Below are 27,695 nucleotides of genomic sequence, written 5' to 3' on the forward strand. Positions count from 1 at the left end.
CATTTTTCTATAAATTCTTATCTATGAAAATAAGTTTTTGGTAATGTTGTAAGGAAGAAAATGATGAAAATGAGATTAAATAAAACTACTACGTCGAATGAATAATCTTCATTGATGACGTTAAAACATAGCAATGTTTCCTAGTTTAGCTTTGGCTTTAACATATAACAACATTCTAATATAAATAAAATATTGAAACAAAAGTGTTATAAAACTGGAAAAACTGAATGACTATTTATTGGCTTACGTATTTTTAATCAAAGTAATCACAAATATGAAGCAGTGACTTGATTATACAAAATCACTGCTTCATATTGTGGTTATAAGGCTTACTATACCTTTTATACCTCTTGTAGTTGTACCAATATTTTGAGGTATTTTCCAGGCATTTAACAATTAGAGGAATTTTATAGGTCAATTCTAGATTATTCTGATTATTTCGGCTTATTATGACTGTATAAATAGAATAAAACGAGAAACTACAATCAAAGCCGAACTATACAAAGTCCAATACACCTGAAGCCTAGGAAAACAAAAACCCGCAAGAATCCAACAGCCATCTCGGCACCAGATAATCGGAAAACTTCTCAACACTTCGGCTACCGGTTTGATTAAACCAGGAACCCGAAAAGACAATACACGCGAAATTGAAGGAATAAAAGGCGACGATAGAGCGGAAGTTGCGTTTTCGTCGACGGGGCGGCGGTGCGGCCGAGGGCGAGACGGGACGGGACGGGGCGGGCGAGCATTTGCATGGAGCAGTCAGCAGTCAGCGCCTTATGGAGTGTTTGCGTCCTCTGGAGGACTGTTACGAGGCCCCGCGTCTACGGCGAACGAATCGATAGCGCCACCTTTTGGATTATTAACCGAGCTTCAAATTCAACGAGGTAAAGCGGGTGAGGGTGGCGGAGAAGTGGATGTGTGAAGGGGACGCCCAAGTGGTGGTGGAGGAGGGTAGAACGAGCGCGGAAGTGCTGATTTTGTTGGAAGTTGGTTTTTGGAGCAAGGGGACGGGATGGGGTGAGGGGGATGGAGTGGTGTGCCCTGTCGGGTATTGTGCTACACAGTCGAGAGACTAAGGGAAGGTTTTTTTTCGTTTCCCATACATAAAGGTCAATATCCGACGGAGAAACCTCAACGTCGTACGATTTGTTTAGTTTAAACTATAAATTCACTCATCATTGGATAAGTTCGGAATGAATCTTGTTGCAAATTGTCGAAACTAAAGCCTATTTTGAAGCAAAGGACAAATCGTGCTACAAAAATGGTATCAAAAAGTTGGAGGGTCACTATAATCAGTGTATCAACCTTGAAGGAAATTATGTTGAATAAGAAAAACTAATTTTGTCGAAAAAATGAGTTATAGCCCTTTGGTTTTCATTAATATTTCTTGATTTATGTTGATGGTATCCAATACTACCACATTGGAGCTTTAATTTAACCCTACTGCCCTGGAAGAAGCATATCACAAATGAAAGGAAAAAAATTAATTTTAAATGTAAAAATATGCACTGATTAATTGAAAGAAAATCGCAATTATCCCTACATAATAACGTGTTGTTGTATAAACAAATTCTGAATCCGATATAGCTCTATGGAGTCTAGTTATGGGGATGTTTCACAAAAAACATTATAAAGAAAATACAATTTTTAAAATACAGGTATCACACAAAACAAAACATGACTTATTTATTTGTGTATGAGAAATAGCAAGTTCTGTAGGTCTTTGATTATATGGTCTTTGCTCTATGTCTCAAATCTGTAGCTTCACCATATCTTTTACTTAAAAACCATAAAAAAATGGAAATGGTGAATGCTACTGGGGTGAATGCTTCATTGATGGTGAATGCTACTGGGGTAAAGTGTTACGCCCTGAAAACACTGCTGAAGAATACTTGTTGCTAAACATAAAAATTGTAACCTCCTTACTGCTGGAAAATGTTGAATGGGCAGGGTTAAGAAATTGAGTAGCAATGTCTAAATTTAAGTGCTTGAAGTAAAATGCTTGCAAAAAAATGTGCAACGTTATAATTCGCAACATTACACTTTATTCCATATTATGAAAATATTAAAAATAAATATTATTTAAATCCAATACTACTACATTGGGGCTTCAATTTAACCCTACTGCCCTGGAAGAAGCATATCACAAATGAAAGGAAAAAAATTAATTTTAAATGTAAAAATATGTACTGATTAATTGAAAGAAAATCCCAATTATCCCTACATAATAACGTGTTGTTGTATAAACAAATTCTGAATCTGATATAGCTCTATGGAGTCTAGTTATGGGGATGTTTCACGCAAAACATAAAGAAAATACATTTTTTAAAATACAAGTATCACACAAAACAAAACACAACTTATTTATTTGTGTATGAGAAATAGCAAGTTCTGTAGGTCTTTGATTATATGGTCTTTGCTCTATGTCTCAAATCTGTAGCTTCACCATATCTTTTACTTGAAACCATAAAAAATGGAGAGCAAATTTTCATTTGGGATTTTGCAGTAATTAAAATGCTCTAATTCTTGATAATTCTATATCTGATGCGGCTTTCTTCTCGAGTTTTACTACAATGTGTTTCTTTAATATTCTCCATTTTATCCTACGCGGCTGCGACATTGTTTTCTTATTTTGCATGAAACAAAGCTGACAACCGCAACGTACACAGCCTTTAACTAGGTAGCTTCACTACTCGCGATAACATACACACACAAAAAAAAACGAGAAAAAGAGAGAGAAAGAGATAAAAACGCGGAAACAGTGAAGCGGGTCATGGAGCCAAAGGGGTTGTTAGCGATAAAAAGCTACTAGCAAATATTAGGATTGTGCTTTGTCGGGTCAAGAGTGCTCTTTTGATATAACAAGAATGGTAATTTTTACTGTGCGAGATCAATGGGAGATAATGAAAAAATTTAGCGGCGGCATGTGCTCGTTACGCTACACGCTGGGGATAACTGGGTTGTGTTTATCTCGATATAATTCCCGAACACACGGGATATGACGTAAAAAGAAATGAGCACGAGTGAGGAAATGGAACAGAATTTAATGAAATGTGCGAAAAATAAAACGACAAGAACGGAAACGTGGAGAATCATTATGGCTAACTACAAAAAACGCATCAAGAAACCAGATAGAGGTTATAATGAATAGATCAACCCTGAATTACAATATACTGATGAATACAATCAGAATAACTTGATATACAAATTATATGTTACCAGTGCTTGTTAAAATAAAGTCTTAAGGTCCCGCTACCATTTTAATTGCCTATAACTTTGCTCAAAGAGAAGATAAGTAAGTTTGGGTTTCATAAAAAGTTTACACTGTCTTTACATTTTTTTTTTCATTATTATTGGAAAATTATATTAACTAAATGGTGACCGTGATTTGCTATGCAATTCTCAGCTCTTTTAAAGGTATTTTTCATGACATCCTGCAACATCTGAGGCTGAATTTCTTCAATTTCGTGACGAGTATTGTCTTTAAGATGTTGAATCGTTCGGGGCTTATTCACGTAAACTTTTGATTTTAAAAAAACCCATAAGAAAAAGTCTGGTGCTGTTAAATCCGGAGACCTGGCTGGCCATGCTAAATCGCCACTTCGCGAAATTTGTGTTCGTGGAAAAACATCATTCAGTAATCGAATAGTTGAACAAGCTGTGTATGCTGTGACCCCATCTTGCTGAAACCACATGTCATGTACTCCTTGCTCTTCCATTTCAGGCACTAGAAAATTTCGAATCATGCCTTGGTAGCGTTCAGCAGTAACAGTAACTGCAACACCTTGGTCATTTTCAAAAAAAATATGGACCAGCATGAAAACCGCATCATACAGTTGCTTTTAGTGGATGCAATGATGTTTCATGGATTAATTGAGGATTCTGTGTTCCCCAAAACAAACTGTTCTATTTATTGACGTGGCCACTGAGAAGAAAATGGGCTTCATCGCTCATTATCAATTTAAACGAAAAATATTTAATTTCACCAGACAGCCTTAGGATTACATTACTGTGCTCAAGATCAGGATCTCTCGGTAGCAATTTTTGGAGTAATTGAATTTCTGCATGCAGAAACACGTAACGAGGAACCACATCTCCAAATTCATATTTCTGAAGATTCTGCAACACTATCGCGCACCATAGTCACACTTTCAGCGTTACGAGACGTCCGTTGTATTCCAGAACGTCTGCTGTACCGTACGACTGTCAAAAATTCGCATGGATATGATGTAAATTGTGGTTTTGCGAGGCGCTGAACGATTAGTATTGTTTAAAGCGAAACTGAGCTAAACGTCACATAACCAAGATGGCAGGCAATCAAAAAATAGCGGGCTCTTGCCCCACCTGCTACCTTTTACTCTTTTTATCGTTTTGGATCTTCCCCATCACATGTAAACGTCTAGAAATGGTTGATTGTCCAATTGTTAAGCTCTCTGAAATTCCTTAAGAGTGTGAGCAGGATTCTCTTGCCATTAGGGGAGTCTTGTTGGGAATTCTCTAATCTGTGGATAACCTCATGGATTGTCATTATATGGGGATTTTAACCACATAAGGCCAAGCCAATCAAGTCATGTGCTAATATCTTAAATGTTGAGTTAGATGACTCAACACGTCTTCTATGTTTGAACGAAATATACATTTTTAAAAGCTTGATGCAAGTTTTAAAAAGGATGAAAATGTACGTTGTACTTCTTTTGCATATTTCTATAGAACATGTCAAGAATTTTTATTGGATTGACGTCAGACTTTGCAAGGCGATTTTATCTCATCGATCCTTTATTTTTTAATATGCGCTGTAAATTCATCAGAAGCTTAACAGCTACAAGTTAAGTATCTGATGCCAGTGCTGAAGCGATTTCTATTGCTTCGTAAATCTGCGACAAAAAAATCACCACTCGAGTGGATTTTGTGTTACGCCTTGAAAACACTGCTGAAGAATACTTGTTGTTAAACATAAAAATGGTAACTCCCTTACTGCTGGAAAATGCTAAATGGAAAGGGTTAAGAAATTGAGTAGCAATGTCTAAGTTTAAGTGCTTCAAGTAAAATTTTTGCAAAAAAATGTGCAACGTTATAATTCGCAATATTACACTTTATTCCATGTTATGAAAAGATTAAAAATAAATATTATTTAAACGGTTGAGACTTGTTTCATTTCTTAAAATAATTTTGAGCACCATTTGTGAGAAATCAGCAGCTTTTCTACCCAATCTGAGGAATTTGACTTGTACTATTGGAGAACTTATCTTCGAACTTTTTTGATCCTCTAAGCTGTTCTCTGCCACCAACATCAAAATTGTCACTTCTAAATCATTGAAATCGAAACAGACAATTGGATAATACAATAATGCAACGTTACTATACGTTTCTAAAGGTGTTTAATAGATTTCGGCAATGTATTTCCTCGAATGAAACAACAAATCATGGGATTCGATGACTAGCATACTAAATATCTTGGTATGCACTATGATGTTCCGTACTGTATTTCAAACAAAGTGATACAAGGCGATATTCCTCTAGAACCTATAACGAGTGTAATTCAACGTGTTTGGGTGAAGTACTTCGAAAGAGTGTCAGTGCATCCCAATGTACTCGCTAATCAGCTAAATGTGCGACGTGATAGTGAAGTGCGTAGACTAAAACGTTTATCACCACCTGATCTGATTACTTGACCTATGTAGATTTTAGAATAAGCTTTAGAATAAGACTAATTAATTAAGAATATATATCGCTGATAAATTATTCCTGTTGCATTAACACCATCCAAACCAATGTCACATGAAAATTATGGCATTTTTAAAAGACTTTCATTCCTACGATAACGACACAGGAAAAAAGAGCGGACCTTCAGAAGGTTTTTTACCGTGTTCCGGTGAATTTTTATCAGCAGAAGCATTTTTAATTTTGACCGGGGTAGAGTGCCGTTCGACAAACTTTCCCCAGCCTCACTGTAACGGTTAAGCTTAATTAGTTTTCGGCTTTCAAAGCTGTTATTTTAATTTTTCGGATAATAATGCGCCTGCCGGTTCGGTATGGCCATCCCGAGGGACTTAAGTTAATAACGATGATGGGACGTGGAACATCTCGCCTGATGGTGTACGAAAAATCAGGGTACTTTCCAATTTTTCTTAAATAATTTATATTCTTATAAAATTTTCTTTATATAGCTTAGAAACTTAAGTTATGTTAAGGTCGTATAAAAATTGCTATACAACTTTGCGATCCAGCATAAAATTCTATATGTTCATGCAATCCAAAATATCAAATAATCGCTCATTTCTGCCACTGTATATATGGAAACTGCATGAATTTTTGTCAAAAATTAAATAAAGATGATACACTCGGAATATCAGTTTTTAAATATTTACTTTTCATTGAATAACTTTTAAAAAATTTTCACCTAATGGATAAAGATATATCTTTCAAAATATATGTATTCTGGGGTGAAAGGAACGAAAATAAAGGTTAAATAGCTCTGGAATTTATAGTTTTTAACATATGTAACAAAAGAGAAATCTATTAATTTTTTGCAAAAACACTTTTCGCTATTTAACTTAAAAGTTAAAGGCTGTGTAAAGTTTATTATACTACCATTCGATTCAACTTAAAATTCTCTATAGTACCAGTAAGTTTCATTAACATGTGATTGTTTTAACAAAAATGGCAGCTAAGAACTTGAAAACAACCAAAAATCGCAAATTTTCACGACTATATATATGGAAAAAGTGCTAAAATTTTTCACCTTACGGATAGAGATATATCTCTCAAAATATATGTAATTTTGGGTGAATTAAACAAAAATTAATGTTAAATAGCTCTAGAATTTATAGTTTTTAACATATGTGACAAAAAAAATCCATTAATTTAAAAAAAAAACACTTTTCGCTATTTAACTTAGAAATTAAAGGCTGTGTAAAGTTTATTATACTACCATTCGATTCAACTTAAAATTCTCTATAATAGCAGTAAGTTTCATTAACGTGTGATTGTTTTAACGAAAATGGCAGCTAAGAACTTGAAAACGACCAAAAATCGCAAATTTTCACGACTATACATATAGAAAAAGTGCTAAATTTTTTCACCTCACGGATAAAGATATATCTCTCAAAATATATGTACTTTGGGGTGAAGGAAACGGAAATCAATGTTAAATAGCTCTAGAATTTATAATTTTTAACATATGTGACATAAAAGAAATCCACTAATTTTTTTAAAAAACACTTTTCGCTATTTAATTTAAAACTTAAAGCTTAAAGGCTGTGTGACAAGAAAGAATATGCCATTTGTTTTTGTATCTCGGATGACGACTGTCAGTATATATATATATATAGATATTTTGAGGTAAAAGAAAATATATGTGGGTAGGAAATTCGCATATTATTTTTTGAACATTTACAACTACCCTACTTGCAAACCGGAAGCTAAAAATTACATACAAATTTCTATGTTATAATTCGAAGCATAAGGGTAGAATATTTTAATGGAAATTACAGCAAAATTCTTAAAAATAAATGACAGATTGAACAATGAAACTTTCGAAATCAAGTGTCTCACTGCTTTATAGCCACCAAACCATCATTACCTATCATGTGTGGAAATAGGTAAGATGCTGATCTTCCTTGGATTGTATATCAAGTTAAACGACCCCTTAAATATAAGCTTTAAACAACAGCGAGGTCATAACGCGCTATGCTTTACGATATTAGCCACGTAGTAAAATTATTCCTGTTTTATGTTATGGATTGTTGAACAGTTTACTTCAAGTTATATTGTGAATAATTATTAAGTAGTAATTTCGACGATTTATTGACGTGTTTATCTATAATATACAGATTCGTTGAGTTTTAACGTTAAACTTGAAGACTCAGTGTAATATCATGATTCTTAGATAGTATGATGTAGACTGGAATAGAAATGAAGTTTAATTCAATAAATGTACAGTCTATTTTAATATAACATTTAAATTTCATATTTAGAATCCGTTTTTCACCTATTTTATTTTAGGAAACAGTCAGTAAGTGATAAATATGAAAAGTATGATGGGCGTAGAGACTCATTATCCTTTGAACCTATTAGGTTCCGAAATGGAGCTGTATTTATTGACTAAAAATAGTCGACGTTTCGTAATCGTTTACAGATTGCATCTTCAGAGGCCTGATAGGTTTTCCTAATCGGCTTTTTCATGGCCCGTTGAATAATTTTTAAAAAACAAAACTATGTTGTGTCATTTGGTCTTGTCTTAGCTGAGATTACTTTGGTCTTCATAAAACTCAAAACCTTCTAAGTGGTTTCATTGAAACTAGCCTTGTAGGGTAGCAAAAACCTCGATTATCATTAAATATTATTCCATTATCCATCTAGTGTTGAACTTTGATATTGATTTGATATTTACTTGATATATATGCTTAATTTGATCTCTAAAATAGAATAAAGGATATAATGAACAAGCCTCAAAATATCTGCCTGTATGACAGCCTATTGTCTTTACATCATGGTGTCTGCAATCATGGTGCATTGGGTATTTGGATGTTGATTGACTGTAATATTATTTATTATCATTTATTATTATTTATTATTATTTATTATTTTTTATTATTATTTATTATTATTTATTATTATTTATTATTATTTATTATTATTTATTATTATTTATTATTTTTTATTATTTTTTATTATTTTTTATTATTTTTTATTATTTTTTATTATTTTTTATTATTTTTTATTATTTTTTATTAGTTTTTATTATTTTTTATTTTTTATACCCAATAGACTTCCTTGTGGTACATCTGCTTTGGCTTCTTTTATTGTAGGGTAGGCTTCTTTTTATTAAAATTTAAACCTTCTAGATGTAATAAAAGATTTCAATGGTTCAGTGTGGTGTTTCTGTAGCTTACGAACGAAGTCATCATGCCATACCTTATCGAGGGCTTGTGCTACATCTAGGAATATGGCGGAACATACATTTTTAACTTCATAGACTTTTTCAATTGCATCTGTTATTCTGCCCAATGCACCTGGTCAATCGTCGAATATTGGTTAACATACCCAAACTGATGTATATGTATTAGGTTTACTTTACCTATAATGGTTAAAACACTGATTTAATTGCGCTAACCAACATAATTACAATTAATAGAGTTATATAAATGCTCTGTGAAATTGTAGCGATGTTATTTTTTTTATTTCGACGCGTTGTAAACCAAAATTAATTTACCGCGTCCCAAATAAATAGCTTTAATGAGCATCGAAATCCAAATCAATAATATGGAATAACGATGCGCTAATTAAGATTAATTACAGAATTACGTCGATTAGGCCGGTATAATTTAAAGTAGGATAAATTGGGCGTAATAAAAACTACGGGCCCTCTAAAATTACCCACCTCGTTATTTTGTTTTATCGAACCGCTATCAGAATTGAACCACGAACCACTCGAGCTTTAAATGGACCATTTTAATGGCTTGCTCAAATATTTAATATTGTGCGCGTGTATTTGTACACATTTTTTTCTCTGCTATATGGTAAACGCCGGTTTATTTAAGCATGTATGAATTCACAGATTTTATAATTATATTGTTGATATTGTTTCCAACAAACAGCCGGGTTTATGTATGGAGAATACAGAAAGTAGAATACGCTTCGGACTGTCTGCTTCCTACAGTCAAGCATAAAGGAGATTTCGTTATGATTTAAGAGGCAATAGCATGGTATTCAGCTGGTCCATTTATTCACATCAGTGACTGGATTTCTGCAAATGACTGTTACTACCCGTATACATCTTTCTTGATATAATGCTATCTGTATCTAAATGAATAAGTAAGCTGTTAATTTCCAATATAACACTTATCCATGACTCCCACCATCTGTCAATTTCTTCCTCAATGAGTCTGTCAATGTGAATCGAGTTCACACAATCAAAGGTGTTATTGTAGAAAATGCTTCTTTCCATATATCCAGGCCATTCCTTGCGACACCCCATATTAATTCTAATAATATGTTACATATCAAAAATTGAAATAATAAGTCTTCCTTGATTTTATTATATTTTTTAAAAACAACGTCTGAAAGTTACATTAGATCTCTTCGCGAGTTATCTTTACACCATTCACTTTTTTTATTACCCAAAAGTGTATAGCTGCATATTTCTAAGTCTTCTGTGGATATCTTCCCATGGGCTAACATTTCCCTTTGATATAATTGTATTAAACTATGTTTAAATTGAAAAATACTACTCACTATTTTTAAATATTTCGTAAATTGAATCTCTGATAGAGCTAACATCAAATTGATCTTGATTCGTCATCCGCTTCGTATGAGAACGGTTCATATTCAGTGCAGTTGCAACACGCTAAAAAATATTTTCAATAAAAAAATTAGAGAGAAAAAACCTAATATCAACAAACCAGTTGACCAAATGACCAGGTCCACAGAATAACAGATGTTATTGAAAAAGCTAACGAAAGTAAAAAAGTATGCTCAGCCATGTTTTAGATGTATCACAAGCCTTCGATAAGGTTTTAAATAAAGGCCTTGTTCATAAACTACAGAAAATGTTACCAAAATAACACACCGAACTACTAAGATCGTAAGTTAGAATGTTTAGAGTTAAAGAAGAACTTACTCTACAATAAGAGAAGCTAAAGCAGGTGTACCACAAGGAAGTGTACTGGGGCCAATGCTTTATCTACTCTACATTTGTTATATACCACAAATAGATAATATTGCGATGGCTACATTTGCTGATGATACTGCGATTATAGCTGTCGGAGACATTAGTGAAGAAGCCACACGAAAATTAAAACAGGCAAGTTAAGTAATTGTACATAAGCTTGGAAAACAAAAATTAACGAAAGTAAATCTGTGCATGTACAGTTCACCTACAATCAACAACGCTAAATATCTCGGAATGAATCTTGATGCAAAATTTCGCTGGAAGGAACATATAAAGAAGAAAACAAGAAAACTGGAATAGTAAATGTAGTTTAAATATATTGGCTAACTGGAAGAAAATCACAATTATCAGTACATAATAAATTGCTATTTTATAAGCAAATACTGAAAACTATATGGATATACAACTATATGGGAATGTTCCGCAAAGAGTAACAAAAACAAAATAAAAAAATTTTCAGAACAAAGTCCTGAGAAGTGTTATGGGCGCACCCAAATACTACAGGACTGACTACCAGCATCGAGACCTTCAGATATCCAAAATCAATCAAGAAATCAAGAGAATTGCAAGGGGGCATGAGGAAAGACTCCATTCTCATGAGAATATTGAAGCAATTTATTTTGTGTAGTGAGGTACATGTAATAAAAAAAAAACAGCATTGACATGTATAAGCATTATTTCATCAGAGAGTGAGATAGGACCGATGGTTCCTCCTAGTTATATACCTAGATTTAAGTTATCATAAAGACAAATTGTAGGTTAGTCACAAACGACTAGTAACAATGTAATAATTAAATGATAAAAAAATTGACAAGAAGTGTATAGTAACTTTGGCAAGAAAATGGTATATCATATACAGCACTAATTTTTTTTTTTCACTAAACGATGCGATGCGAATGTGAAATATGACGTGAATGCGGTTAAGCGAACACGAGGAGGAGGCAGATAATATTCGCGCTCGGTGTTCTCCTCTGGGTGGAGCATTCCGAACGTACCCCATCCAGACAATATACCGGCGAGGGAGTTGCATACATATACACGCGCTCGCACGTCCTGCAATTCAAACGAGAATTCCCACGCGTCTTGTCTGCAAATACGTTGGCGGGCGCTTACTAACTAATTAAGACAACGTGCACTCTCCCGTACCGGGGCTACATCAGCGAGAAAAGTAGCATATTGTGTCGAATTGCGTATGGAATAACATTGCATCTTGCACGATGGAAAGGCTTCCTTCGTTATTCACTTATATGACGATAAACACTGACGTAATACCGTAGTACACAAAATTTCTTGGAGGTTTGCAAAAAAGTTATAATATTCCACTATATCTTGGTAATAAAGTGGTTATAATGTAAGTATAAACGTAGCTAATTCTTAAACAACCTTAACTATTTTTTATTACATTTATTTATTATAATTTTACTAGTCGTTGTCGATTAACGTATAAATTATCTTTAAAATAACTTCAATCTAGGATATACTTAGGAGGACCCATCGCCCCTATTTTAGTTTCTAGTGTAATATGTTACATTTTCTGTTAAATGAGCCCCACTACAGTACACTACACAAGATCACAAGGTCAATCGTTAGTAACAACAAATTAGATTAGATTTCTTCGTAATTTAATTTTGTGTAATGTCACAAATTTACACTGTTATTTTTATATTGTTTGGGCTCGACACCGACTTCAAAATGATGAGTTGGTAGTAGTTAAAATAATATTGTAAGTAGATAAATAGGTTTAGGTAGTTATTAAGCTAAATTGTGCGCATATAGTAGAATATAAAATACGTATGTACATAGGCAAAATAAGGTTTTTGTTTATTTTTATTTAGTTATTACAACAATTATTAGGTACATATTTTGTTTTTTGGTAAATAGTTTTAACAAATATTTTATTTTTATCTTTTTAGTATTAGATATTTACTCAATAAATTACAGTTATTTTATTAAGTACTAGCGACCCGCCCCGGCTTCGCTCGGGTGCAATGCTGATACTAAATTAAATACACTACAGAAAAAATATGAACGTTGTATATAAAAACATAGCGGCCCGCTCCGACTTTGCACGGGCATAAAATATATATGCCTATGTCACTCAATGAAAACATGATTCAATTCCTCTTCCCCTATACTTACTATGAAGATTTCCTGCTATCTTTGGAATATCTAAATTCATACAATTTTTATTACATTACACATTTTTAAACGCAAATTTTAAATTTGTAATATCTCCGAAAATATTTGTTTAATTTACATGCTTTAAGGAACCATATTGATCTATATTAATTGCACACTGTATTTAAGGTACTTAATTCGATAAGGATTAATGCCGTATTGCTTAAAATAGCTTCGTAAATAAGCCATTTTCTCACGTAAAAAGTAAACAATAAAAATGGTTAATGTGGGTTATCCCTAAAAGATAAACATATACCATCGCGGACTTTTTTGTAGACCTTTTTATGGTGTACAATACTGTAGTACATTAATTTGATCTAACTCGTAGGGTTAGGCAGCGTTTTTGCTAATTGCTAAATAAGCCTAAAAAAATAGGTTAATTTACGACATCACGTTAGAAACCTCTAAAATTAGCAATGTTGCCTTAGTATATTATGCATGTATTATACATATAAACCTTCCTCTTGAATCACTCTATCTATTGAAAAAAACCGCATCAAAATCCGTTGCGTAATTTGAAAGATTTAAGCGCACATAGGGATATAGGGACAGAAAAGGCGACTTTGTTTTATACTATGTAGTGATTACAATAGACAGCCCAATTAAAATTGCAGCCCTTGTGAGGAAAAATAGGATTACAGAGATAAAGAGATAACGATTGAAATGATTGGAGACAAGAAACGCTTCAAGCCCCGGTGTCCCTCGTCTAGGTGATTTGACAAAGGTTCTTTGCTTTTAGCAAACTAGAGCAACAAGTTGTTGCCTCGTCGGGAATCGAACGCTACATCCGCATGTGTGCTGAACGCTCTACCTATTACACCATAGAAGCAGGTGCCTGCGGTATTTCTGCGCCTTTTCATATGATATAAACGAATGACATTTACACTTAACTACTTTTGATTTTCCATCATATCAGTTCAACAATAACATTATATACAAATATCTGATTATTTTAGATAAAAAAATATGTGAAAAGTTTGTACGTCCTGGCATGGAACCACCTCGTAGGTACACTAATTGGAATAAAAAAAATTTTGAAAATCAGTCCATAATTGATGGAGAAATCGGCAATATAAATATAAATATATATAGAAACTGGAACCCACTCCTTTTTTGAAGTCGGTTAAAAATTACTAGTTTTTATTCTACGACTCAAAATGAGATATCCTGTATATAAATGACGAAATGTTTTCTTCTTTTCCAGCTCGATTGCGATGAACAATAATAACACCACCCAGACGAACAACAACAACAGCCACAATAACAACAACATCTTGGAGAGTCCGACCAACGCCAAGCTCCAGGATCAGGAACAACCCGATCCGGACACAATTAAAATGTTCGTCGGTCAGGTGCCCAGATCGATGGACGAGAACGATCTGAGGCAGATGTTCGAGGTTTACGGACGTGTACATTCGATCAATGTGCTGAGGGACAAGGCGAGCGGAGCTAGCAAAGGTAGGTCGTTGTATTGAAGCCTTTACCGAATTTTCATACGAAAACAATAGTTTTCAAGTCGTATCATCCACATTTTTACGAGGCACTATTTATATTTCGGGAATAGGAGAAAAAAACAACTTTTGCATACGCTTAAACCATTTTTGAAAGCATCTATTCCATTCCGAATGAGGTATCTTCAAAACATGATTTTTGAGCGCTTCAATAGCTTCTTCGGGCGATGAAAATCGTTGACCACGCAGTTTATTCTTCACGGATGGGAACAAAAAGAAGTCATTGGGTGCTATATCAGGGCTAAATGGCGGATGACCCATGAATTCGATGTTTTGAGTGCTCAAATAGTATCTTCTTTGAGAGCTCGCATTATCATGATGAAGAACAAACTGGCGTCACTTGTTTGTTTTCCTTATTTCACCGAAGACTTCTGGCAAACAAATGGTTGTGTATCAATCAGAATTTACTGTTCTACAATCCTCTAGAGGCACTGTTGCAATATGACCAGTTTTCCCGAAGAAAATGTCATCATTTTCTTTGAAGTGCTTCGTGCACGAACAACTTTTGTTGGATTTAGTTCATCTTGGAACACCCATACAGTCGACTGCTGCTTACTTTCGGGCGTATACGAATATATCCATGATTCGTCATCTGTCACGTTTTTATGAAGGTCTGTCGAAGCACTGCGAATGAATTTCTTAAACATTTCTTTGCACCAATCGACACGAGCCTTTTTTGAGCGATTATGAAATTGCGTGGGATCCAACGCGAAAATAACTTTCGCACAGCTAAGTGTTCATGTAAAATCGCATATATGCTGGTGGAACTAATGCTTAGGGATGCGTCAATCTCACAATAGGTGACATGACGATCTTGCTTAATCATTTCGCACAAAGCATCGATGTTTTCTGGCACAACAGTCGATTTTGGATGACCTTCACGAAACTCGTCGGACAGCGAACTACGACCACGATTGAATGCATTAAACCAGCGATACAGGGTGGTTTTTGATGGAGCTTCATCGCCAAAAATCAAATTAAGTTGATTGATGCACTCTTGTTGTGATTGATTCAGTTCAAAATTGATTACTCTCTGTAAGATAATCAGTTGTCTTCATGATCCTAGATCAATAATAAGGATTTAAATCTCTATATTTTAAAAGTGTGAGAGAGCAAGGCAAGGGGTCAAAATCAATCGTTTTTAAATGTGTTTTTAGTGCGTCTTAGGCGTACTTAATATAATCTTAATATAGAAATAACAACCCAAACAAGACGACTGCTGAATAAACACGTATGTTTTTCCCGAATTATATTTAAATTAAACTACTTAAACTATAGTGAAAAGTAATACTTATAGACTATGCAAGTTCGTGTGGTTTGGTTCGTTTTCATCTTTTGATTTCCTGGATGTTATCCAGTGGCTGTATTGCCTCCACGTTGCAATGATTTAGCAAACAAAAAGTTTTAAGGCGAAATCTTGACTAACTTTGAATATACATTTGATTTCGAGGATATCGTGCAGCTCTTCGTTGGTTACATAGCGATAAGTATTAGTAATTAATCGAAAAATTTTATTTTGGCAGCGTTGTATTTATTGTTAGTGAATCTGATGCTTTGTTGTAACGCCATATTTGCACAGCAAGGTCAAATCGAATTTATAATTAATGAAATAAAGTATATGAAATTCAAATGAGTAAATACTAACTTTTTATCGATTTATGTGGAAAAAGTGAAAATTTTACCTCTTCAAATCTGGTAAAATTCTCAAAAACTATGGAAGGAAAAGAAAATTATTTTTATTAGATATTAATATTAATAGTTAGATATTTACTCTATAAATTACGGAGTTATTTCATTTAATAATGAAATGGATACGCCAAATAAAGGTGCAGTAAGAGTAAGAGGAAAAATAAGAATAAAGAAACAATGATTGAAATTATGGAGCGCTTCAGGCTCCCGAGTTCTCTTCCTAGTCTAGGAGTGACAAATGTTCTAACTAAAGAACAACAAAAAGTTATTGTCCCTCTCGGCAATCGAACCTGCGACCTTCATTTCGAAGCTAAACGCTTTAACCTTTACACCGTACAAGCAGTTGTGTACAATATATCTAAGACATTGAGACCACCCCGGAAGTGCACTCTTTCGAATACAGAAAGTGTATTTTTGAAAATCGTCCCACAGGTGATGGGAAAATCGGCGATACATTAAAAATACATTAAAGAAATATATATTTTAAGTAATTAATATTACCGAATGACAGAAAGGTGAGTAAAGGGCAACAAACGAGTCAGTACTTACTCCTACTTGATACCTGATTAATATTATTCCTGTTTATTCGAGCGTCAATCGTTCTCGATCCCCTGTACTAATTTTAATAAAGGTTACACGTAGTGTTGTGAACAATCGACTGAAATCGACTATCGACTATTCAGTAATCGAACCGTGCATTTGACTGAAAATAGTAATTAATATTTTCAGTCGCTATTTTTTTGACTATCGATTGTTTCGACTGGTTTGCGACCATCGACTGTCTCGACTGTTTTCAGTCGATAGTTCCCAACGTTAGTTACACCTCTCTCACGTCCCAGCCGCGCGAAACCGAAAACAAAACTGCCGAAACGCACTTAATCGAGCATTCTTCTTCGGGTAACGGCTCCGATATATCATAAAATTACTGGAAAATAATACCGAGGCGGAAAAGTTTTAATTAATTTCATCTCTCAGGTGGAAAATCTGCATTTGTTGCTGGAAACTCCGAAACCGATGATTTATACTATACTCGCCGGTAACGAGGCCATTTTGTTTGGCAATTATGGCGGTAGTTTTTCTCGTTCGCCAAAAATGCGTCGTCCGCTTTATTTTTGTTTGTTGCTGTTGTTTCTCCGTTGGTGCTTCATCTGGAGTTCGGGTTACATCATTTGTTAATTGTTGCTGACTTATTTTGTATGTTCTATTTACGATGTTAAGGCTATTCAAGGATCTTTTTAAGTATGCTGTGGGTGTTTCGTATCTACAAGTCAAGAAATTGACGATATCAACGCTCACTCTATAACGATCTTATAATTTCATCGCCCATATGTTGATTCAAGTGGAATATTTCTACCCCTCCATCGTGAATATCTTGCTATCAAGCAACTTCATATAGTTTTTAACGATTGTCTATATTCGTTGTAGTATTTAGTCTTGCCTGTAGCGATATCTTTCAAGCGATATTCGTTGAATTCGATGGTTTTAATCTTTCTCATTTAGTCTTGTTAAATTATTCAATATCATAGAACACTAACTTTTGTTATTTGATTTAAGAAAACCTGTTACAGAAACATATGAACCATTTTCATAAATTCATGATGATGCTGCTTCATCATATCCCGATTATCAGTTCTGATTTCAATGATTGAACAGTCATGATGTTGGTATGCTCATTAACCAAGGCTTGGATGGCCAAAAAAGTTCAAGGACTTGTTGGACGAAGGAGCTTTTCGATAGCTTAGCTGTTCAGCTGTCTTCAGATATTTACAAGCGGTGGGAAAGAATGAAAGGGAGCGAAAATAGTTCCACAGAGGTTGATTAAAACTGTTATTCCGTCATCGTGATTTAATAGTTTGCCAATCAAAAGATGGGCCAAGATAAGAAGGGTTTTCTATGGAATGTTGTGACTGGGGATGAAGAGTGAATCTAGTATGATAAATCCAAGGACAGAATCCATGAATTAGTCCAGCAGAGCCATCCGAATGGTTTTGTTTTGTTTCCTGATGCGTAAATAAATAATGTTGATAGTTTTCTGTTTTTTGAACGAATAAATTCACAATGAAGTATCAATTTTAATTGAGAGCCTGCGCTTGATGCTTGCCGGAAAAGAATTAATATATAATTAATTAACATAACACATTTAATCAAAAATTAAGATACAAAATTCACTTCGATCTGGAGGCATGGATTTGGATGGGACTAGCGGATTGTTTTCTTTTTGGTGTAACTGAACAAACGTAATTGATCGCAAAATGGAATTACACTTGCTTCATCAGGTATTGCAACCACGTTGTTGAAACCCGTAGGTCGAAGGGCTGATTCAGAACTGAAGCTTTCGTTGGCAATTCAAATTCAACATATATACTAATACAACCCCAACTCCACTCCTTCAGTGGATACAACTCCAACTCCTGCAATAGCCAAAGTGTTGCAATAGAATGAAAAATTTCCGGAAATCAATGAGTGTGATAACTCTGGTGGCTGTATCAATGGCGTCAATTTCACTTGGCCAGTGCAACAAAATTCAAGGGCTTCATATCTAAATATAAATGCCTTGCAGTGCGGCACAAAATGTTCGTTGGTGTAGTAGTAACGATTCACTGAGAACTGTAAATAATTCCATATAAACCTTCTACGGGGTATTGGAAAACCATTTAAAAAACATGAATGAACTCGATAAAGTCTTCCTCAAGTTATAGCCTGAGCAAGTTATGACATAAATTGAAATTGAATGAAATTGCAGACATTCTAAAGACATTCTATCAACTGAACGTGTACATCATATCATTCACGAATATTTGGACATAAGAAAGCTCTGTGCAAAGTGGGTGCCGCGTTCCAATAATGGAATAATTTTCATTGTTTACCTTGAAAAAGGAAGGACCATCAACAGTGACTATTACATAGCGTTATTGGACCGTTTAAAGGACGAAATCGCCGAAAAACGGCCGCATTCGAAGAAAAAGAAAGTGCTGCTTCACCAAGACAATACACCGCGTCACAAGTCATTAAAAACGACGGCCAAAATCCATGAATTGGGCTTCGAATTGCTTCCTCATCCACCGTATTCTCCAGGACTGGCCGCCAGCGGCTATTTCCTGTTCTCAGATCTCAAAAGAATGCTCGCTGGGAAGAAATTTTCGTCGAATGAAGAGGTGATCGCCGAAACTGAGGCCTATTTTGAAGAAAAAGTCAAATTGTACTACAAAAATGGTATAGAAAAGTTTGAGAGTCGCTATAATCAGTGTATAACCCTTGAAAGGAATTATGTTGTATAAAAAAACTAATTTTGCCAAAAAATGTGGCCGGGAACATTTCAATTGATCTGTTTTCACTATAAAAAACCATTAAATAAAATTAAAACATTTCTATATTTCGAGAACAAAATGAATAATAGGACGCTGTCTGGATATCGAGACAAGTACGCGAGACAGCACCACCGTTTTATTTATTCCGATTCGTTCTGCCGGAAAATAAAAATGCACTGCAAACTATTCATTTTCAGTGTTATTGTCGCCCGTTGGCACTATTCCGAATAGAATTTTTAATAAAACGCTGACATCGGGTTTCGATTATTTCCCGATTTGCGCGAGTAAATGAGCTTCATCATCATTACTATGATAATTTGTTTTTGCGACGTAAATTGATGCTTGGAAAGCTGCTTCATAGGGACTAGGAAAACTATTAGGTATACGAATATAGCCGATTCGATAAAACAGTGAACTCACGTCATCTAGATTTATGACGTCAAAACCACGCAATGTTGCCGCGTCAACTCTTGAGTTTTACTTCATTTTGGCTTTGAAGTATAACAAAATTCTAATGTGAATAAAATAATGAAACAAAAATGTTATCAAATATAATTTATTTTAATATTATAGTATGCCTAATAATAGATATATTTTTGAAGGACTTAAACTACAATTAATTATACAGTTATAATAATTTGTAGGTTAGTTTGTTATGAAATTTACATTATGCTTATATTTATGGAGCTCCAAGCGCCTGTTTGCATGTAGTGGTATCCCCTGAAGGCCTAATCCACTCTCTCCTATATTTCTAGATTATCTATATTATCTATTTAACCCTAGTTTGTTCTGTTACTCACTGTATACAACCCTATGCAACACTTCTTATAAAGGTACCAAAATATGGCTCGATTCACAGATAGCCTCAAAAGATACGTCGTTCTTTCCAGATAAAATCTCCAATTTAGCTGATAAAGGGGGGACCATCGATGGATAATACTTTGAATAAACTACGTTGCACTGAACAAAGCTTCTAATTAAAAGAAAATCATTTAAAACTAATTTATAGACCCAATATTACCTCAAATGTTTTAAAGAATTTCACAGACATTTGGCAACATGATCCACTAGTGGAGTTTTCCAAATAGGGTTTCATAGACTGAGTGGGTTTTATGTTCCGAGGTATCAGACAGCGTTCCATCTCTTTTTAACTAGTACAAAGTGTACAAAAAAACGAAGCTTTCCTTGTTGAAGTGAAAAATGATCAGAATACTTACAAGTAAACGTTAAATAATTACGAAAGACAACAAATTAATATTATTAAAATCCAAGGAGGCCAAGGTTATGCGAAACCCATCGAGACAACCTGCTCTAATACTCTTATCGCCTCAATTTTTTTAAATAACGAAAAAAAAAACTTTAATCACTTCAGCGATAAAAAACTTTATTAATTTTTTTCGACTTTCAGTCGCACGATCGATCAAAGTAAAAATATCTACATGCCCGTGTAACTTTTCATTATAAAAGACGCCGTGGAGGACGACAACGCACCCTTGACTAATAAAAAAGCCAGCCATCAAAAAACGTCGCCCGTTTAACGTCGTCTATACGCCGCTCGACATCCGAGTAGGTCGGTCGGCCGGGCGGCGATATTTACCGAAAAAAGACGACCGAAACGCAACTAAAAGAAAACAAAACGGAGCCAACCAAGATCTTGCTGTGCCGTAGAAAATGTATTTTTCTTTTAAATTAACTCTCCCAAGTACATTGTTTCCCTTTTTCGACTCGGATTCCGTTCGGTTCATAGGAAAATGAATAATCTGGAAATTTTGCGAGAGGAACAATTAAATTAATTTAGCCTGTTTTTGTTTTCGATGCTTTTTTGTTGTTGTTTTGCCCGGGCTCCAAGACCGTGAGTCCGGATTTTTAAACAAACGCCAGTGCAGTTTTTAGTACGCGATAACAAAAAATATCCTGATTATTCCGAGAACGCTAAATAAATATAATGAAACACATTCAGGAAAACAGGTGGAGTAGTTTTTTTGTCTCTAATTTTCTGTTAAAATACAGAAATTCGCATATTTAAAGAACCGACTGTAATGGAGATAATTTTAAATTACTTTCTTTTGTTATTTTAAAGTCACGGTCCTCGGCATTAAGTCTGCCGAATGGCCAGTGACCAACTTAGGAACTATCCCAAAAGACATCCGGTCTTACCCAGCACGGTTACTGGCGTAACTGGCATCATTTTCCTTGTCGAATATTACCTGTCTCCTCGTCCTCTTCCCTAGAACAATCACAAACATAGATTTACGACCATGCTAACGAGGCTTTAAAAAACACGCAAAAAATCTCATTCACTAAAACGACGCTACGATTTTTATTAAATTAATATTGTTAAACAGCAACGGCAATTAAATGATTATTAAATGAAGAACCCTTAGTCGCGGGAAACCTTAACAAATATACCCGCTTCGCCGTAGACGTTTCGTTCGCTTACCGGCCTTTAAAGGCATCCCATCTAATAAAGCCGAAAATATTCGAGAAAAGTAACTTTTTATGCGATGGGGATCGAGAAACCCGCGCCAGCACTTTGTCAAAAGTGGTCCCGGGAATCCAGAACGGTGACGCGGAGGACGGGACTATATGAGATTTTTCATTAAAAGTTTTTTTTTCGTGTGGCCCACCGCGGCCTTCACCAAGATCAAGCCTGAAAAAAGAGGTGGAAAGCGAAAATATCGTCGCTCTCGCGATACCGATGTGATAATAAGCGGGCTTTTAATAAGAAAACAGGAGAAAAATATGTGTTTAGAGAGTCGGCTCTACAATAAATAAATTAAATGTAACCGTTTAATTTGTTGTACCTCTTTACGAGCTCTTAATGACACGTTATGGCTTCATTTACGGTTTACCTTTTTTCTGCCTCCAACTTTGATCATAATAATGGTCGTTTATGTTTATTTTACAAGGAGAACAACGATAATTTACCTTATTCACGGTTCCTATTGTAATATATCAACTAACAAAATAATCTAACAAAACATCTTCTCTTAAAACAATATTTTTATGTCTGTAATCAACCAGATCAATCAATCTTGGGAGACAGATCTGGGCTATAAGGTGTGTGGCAAAGCAATTCGTTGTGATACAGTACAATATCTTAGTGAAACACCACTTTCTCCTTTGCATTTTTATTTAATTAATTACATTTTACATTAGGTATGTTCAGTACAATCTTAATTTCGTTACGTCAGCTCACCAATAACATTATACCCAAATATCTGATTATTTTAGATAAAAAATATGTGAAAACTTTGTGTGTGCATTTCAAAGTTGAGTGTTTCCTGCGGTTTTCCCTCCTTCCCCCAACAGATCTTGATTTGCATCCGATGCGACTACCTCGAAAGCGCACTATTTCGAATAAAAAAAGAATTTTGAAAATCGGTCCATAATTGACGAAAAAATCGGCGAACATATATTAAAAAAATATAGATATACAGCTGAACATAAAACCACCTCCTTTTTCGAAGTCGGTTAAAAAATAATAGGGATCGAGAAGCCCGCGGCTGCACTTTATCAAAAGCGGTCCCGGGAATCCAGAACGGCGACGCGGAGGACGGGACTATATGAGATTTTTCATTAAAAGTTTTTTTCGTGTGGCCCACCGCGGCCTTCGCCAAGATCGGTCCTGGAAGAAAAGGTAGAAAGCGAGAATATCGCCGCTCTCGCGATACTGACGTGATAATAAGCGGGCTTTTAATGAGAAAACAGGAGAGAAATATGTGTTTATTAAAATGCCGGGGGAAAGTGAATAGTGGACGGTCTTTTTTCGGCATCAGCGGCAAAAGCACAGAGTTGGTGTAACAATAAATAAATTAAATGTAATCGTTTAATTTGTTGTACCGCGTTACGAGCTCTTAATAACACGTTATGGCTTCATTTAGGGTCTACCTTTATTCTACCCCCAATTTTGATAATAATAATGCTCGCTTACCTTTACTTTACAATGAGAAAAACGAGAATATTACTTATTTACGGTTCCTGTTGTAAATATATCAACTAACAAAATATTTAGGAAAAATTCAATTTTGTTCATACTTATTTCGTAGAGAGCTTTTTACTTTTATCTTTTCACTTTAGTAAAAGATGTTTAACTACGACCAAACCTTTTCCTAAAGCATTTTTTATAGGCATAAGTCTTCCAGCAATCAGTGGCCGTTGGGGAGACGGATCTGGGCTATAAGGTGTGTGACAAAGCAATTCGTTGTGAATCAGTTAAAAACAATATATTGCCGGCTTGGTTCGCGCAGCGGTAAAGGCGACAGGACGGCCCACCTACTGTTGCGATAATCGCGGGTTCGACTCTTGCTGGGGCACGGTCATAAATTCATGTTTGTTATGGTTCTAGGCAAGAGTGTAAAATCCGACAAGGAAAATGATCTCAGGCACGCCAGTAGCCAGGCTGGGTAAGACCGGATGTCTTCTGGGATGATTTCTAAGTTGGTCACTCGCCAGTCGCCAGTCTTAATGCCGAGGACCGTGGTTCGGATCCCACGTTAAACTGTAGGTCTAATCCAGATAAGCCCTAGTTGGTAAAAAGGAGACTTATACACTTATACACTAAACCAGTGCATGTGGTTTAGTTTGCGTCAATAATTTTATTTCCTGCGTGTTGTCCCACAGTTGTACTGCTTCCACGCTGTAACTTAGTAACCTTATTTCAGGTTTTAAGGCGAAATCTTTGATCACTTCATAAATCCATTTGATTTCCAGGTCATCGTGCAGTTGTTCATTACTTACGTACCGATAAACATTGATAATTAATTCATTAAGATGATTTGATGTTTTACTGCGACCGCAAAGGTTCAAATTGGTTTTATAATTGACGGATCCTACGAATAACCGGCACAGTTCCTTAATTTTGTGTCTGATCTGCTCTCATTTTAGTCTAACATGATGTTTTCAATTTAACCTACCATTAAGATATTTAACCGAGGTATTTAACTGATTCTGCCTGTGAAATCGGACATCAGTCAACGATCACTATTAATTTTCATCGGTTTGTGGTACACCACGTTACTCTGGTCCCACCAAAAGTGTGGGCATCGTCTGACGATCAAAACGATTTGGCCATGATTTCTTGCGCTAACAGGTTTCACAATAAATCTACTTTTCAACATCCGTCACTATTCGATGCAGAAATTACTTGTGACCAAACCTTTGAAGCAGCGTTTCACAGACGAATTTTCCATTTTTCCATTAGTCATTCGGTAGATTTGGCACCCGTCTTCCCACCTTCAGAATTTCACACACACATATAACGCTTTTACCACTTGTGTTTGAGCTTGGGTTGGGCCTCCCTCTTATAAAACTTGCAGTTTCGCATCTTCAAACTTTTTGGGTAGACGTTCTTTTGTTGTTCTTTGTTTTGCACGTTGAAATCACCACTTTTGAGTTTCCGAAATCACGCTTCATATATTTTTAAGATGAGAGCATGCGCACCGTAAGTTTCTATCGGCAAACGATAACCTTCACCGGCTTTTTTATTTAAATAGCAGGCACTCTAAAGGTATCAACTGAACGTGTACATCATTCACGAATATTTGGGTATGAGAAAGCTCTGTGCAAAGTGGGTGACGCGCAAGCTCACTTTTGACCAAAAACAATTTATGATTCAGAGCAGTATTTAAAGATGATCAAGCGTAATATTTTTGCGTCGATATGTGACAATGGATGAAACGTGGCTCCATAATTTCACTCCGAAGTCCAATCGACAGTCATTCGAGTGGACTGCACAAGATGAACCCACTCCAAAGCATGGGAAAACGCAACAGTCGGCTGGCAAGGTTATGGCGTCTCTATTTTGGGATGCGCATGGAATAATCATTGACTACATTGGGAGAGGATGGACCATCAACAGCGACTATCCCATAGCGTTATTAGGCCGTTTGAAGAACGAAATCGCCGAAGAACGGCCGCATTTGAAGAAAAAGGAAGTGGTGCTTTACCAAGACAACGCACCGTATCACAAGTCAGTGAAGTCATCTTCACATCCAAAAATTCATTAATTGGGCTTGGAATTGCTTCCTCATCCACCGTATTCTCCAGATCTGGCACCCAGCGACTATTTCTTGTTCTCAGATCTCAAGAGAATGCTCACTGGGAAGAAATGTTCGTCGAATAAAGGTAATCGCCGAAACTGGGTACAAAAATGGTATAGAAAAGTTGGCGGGTCGCTATAATCAGTGTATCACCTTTAAAGGGAGTTATGTTGATTAGAAAAAACTAATTTTGTCAAAAAAATTTGTTTTACTATGGTAGGCCGGGGACTTTATATAACTTTTGACCTGTTATATAACGGTTTTACTTTCGCAAATTATAACACGTATAACTTTGAATATATTGCTTTCATTATATTGAGTCCTAACATTGCACACTCAATTCTAGCAACATCTGTCAGAAAAACCGGCAAACTGGTTAAAGATAACGGTGCTCATTTTTTGTTTTATTTAGATATTTTGGGTGTAATGAATCATAACTTATCTGGTTTATTGTCGTTTTTTTTTAAATTACCTTATCGTTTCCAGCTTTCGAACGGTAGTGTGTATTATCAGAATATATCTATCAAAGGGAGAAAGAACAACAAAAAGTACCAGTCGCTCGGGATAAAACCGGGACTCTTATTCCGACCGACAAACAATAAGTAAAAACCAAACTCCAATTTCGCGTCGGTTCTTTATCAGGCCGCCGTCACGACAAGGGAAAAGAGCGAGTCCAATTCCGGCTCTGCGGGGGCATTGTCAGGAACACAATGCCGGTCAGGACCGACCGACCCACCACCTCCCCCCGCCCCTCGTTCGCGGCCGAGCCCGTCATATTAGATAACGTTTCTATTCCCATTGACGGGCCCAATACCGTCGCGTCAAAACAAATACGAGGCAATAGATCATTTAAAGAGATTAATGGCGGCCGAAACGGGTCAATGGAAGAATTCGCTATTTACCGAGAAAGTTTCCTGGCCCGGGACTGCGGGATATACATCCCGTCTTATTGACTCGACAAATAAGTGGATCGATTCCAACGCGTGTCTTTCTGTTGGTCTTTATTTTTGGGGCGCGGATGGGAACTGGTCCGATTCCTTTTTATTTGGTCGGATTTGATTCGTCGGCGTCGGTACACGTCGAACTATTGTCGTCGGGATACTCTTTGAATAAGTCGGATGAACATAAATTTGTTGCTTTTCCTGCTACTTACGCGAACGCTTTCAGCGAGATTCTTTGTTTCTTACTGTTCTGTAAGGCTACGGTTTTAGGTTTGTTTGGTGCTGGCGCGTATTTTAAATATAAACTAATTTTAGAGAATTTAAAACTAATGGTCTTATTCTACATTTAAACCAATCTGATACATTTGTAACCAACATTATGTCGAAGCCCCACTGATATTCATTCGTTTTTTCCTCGAACTGTGAACAGAACATATTTACAGTGCGTTGAAAATGTCTGAATTTGTACCGAGTATCTTTATTCAATTTGAAGATACAGACTACTGAAGGTTACCGTGTCAAGCAATTACACACATATCTATGCAAATAAATATTTCACACTCTACAATAATATTTCCTACAATTATTGTATATGTTTGTTGTTTCTATTCTCATCACCTTGTCTTAGGAACTACCAGCTTTAATCATAATCTCCTATCTATAAACTTTCATTCAAGTGAGTAATTAAGCTGTTAATTAACACTGTTCATAGTTGTTCACTAACAATGTATCCATTTGAGTTCAACCCAACTAAAGGTGTTACTAACCATTCCTATTTCCGACATGAAGAACAATATATCTGCAATGAATTATTAATAACTGTGTCTATAAAAATTATTATAATTATGCCTAATAAAAGTTAATCAAAGGTTATTCCAACGTTTACCTTTTTCCATGAACTTTCGTTGTCTTTTCACTATTTTTATTATCATCTTGTTATGAGTGACCATAGGGTATATATCCATGTCTATCATAATAAGTCTTCCTTGATTTTATTATATGCTGCCGGCTTGGTTGGCGCAGTGGTAAAGGCGACAGGGCGGTCCACCTACTGTTGCGATAGTCGCGGGGGTTCGAATCCTTCTGGGACACGGTCGTAAATTTATATTTGTAATTGTTTAATATTTGTCATTGTCCTAGGCAACAATGTAACATCCAACAAGGAAAACTATCCAGTTTCCATGCTGGATAAGACGGGTGTCTTCTGGTATGATTTCTAAGTTGGTCACTCGCCAGCCAGTAGACTTATTGCCGAAGACCGTGATTCGGAGTCCACGTTAAGCTGTAGCTCTAGTCACTAAAAAATTCAAGAAGTTGACGTGACTAAAAACTTGACTTTCGCAGAATGACTC

The 27,695-nt window shown here is 35.5% G+C and overlaps 1 protein-coding gene across 3 annotated transcripts in view; it reads left to right on the forward strand.

The window, feature by feature from the left end:
* The window catches only part of LOC143199320 (CUGBP Elav-like family member 1), a 631,257-nt gene that overhangs the window by 410,132 nt on the left and 193,430 nt on the right, over positions 1 to 27,695 (forward strand). For all 3 annotated transcript variants that reach the window (XM_076409044.1, XM_076409043.1, XM_076409045.1), the window contains one exon: positions 14,058 to 14,311. In XM_076409044.1, coding sequence (XP_076265159.1) covers positions 14,058 to 14,311 — 254 coding nt within the window. The remainder of the gene's footprint in view (positions 1 to 14,057; positions 14,312 to 27,695) is intronic.

Source organism: Rhynchophorus ferrugineus, unplaced genomic scaffold (assembly GCF_030347505.1).
Source record: "Rhynchophorus ferrugineus isolate W39M unplaced genomic scaffold, kcgeb_rfMv2 rfM7, whole genome shotgun sequence".
NCBI lineage: Eukaryota > Metazoa > Arthropoda > Insecta > Coleoptera > Curculionidae > Rhynchophorus > Rhynchophorus ferrugineus.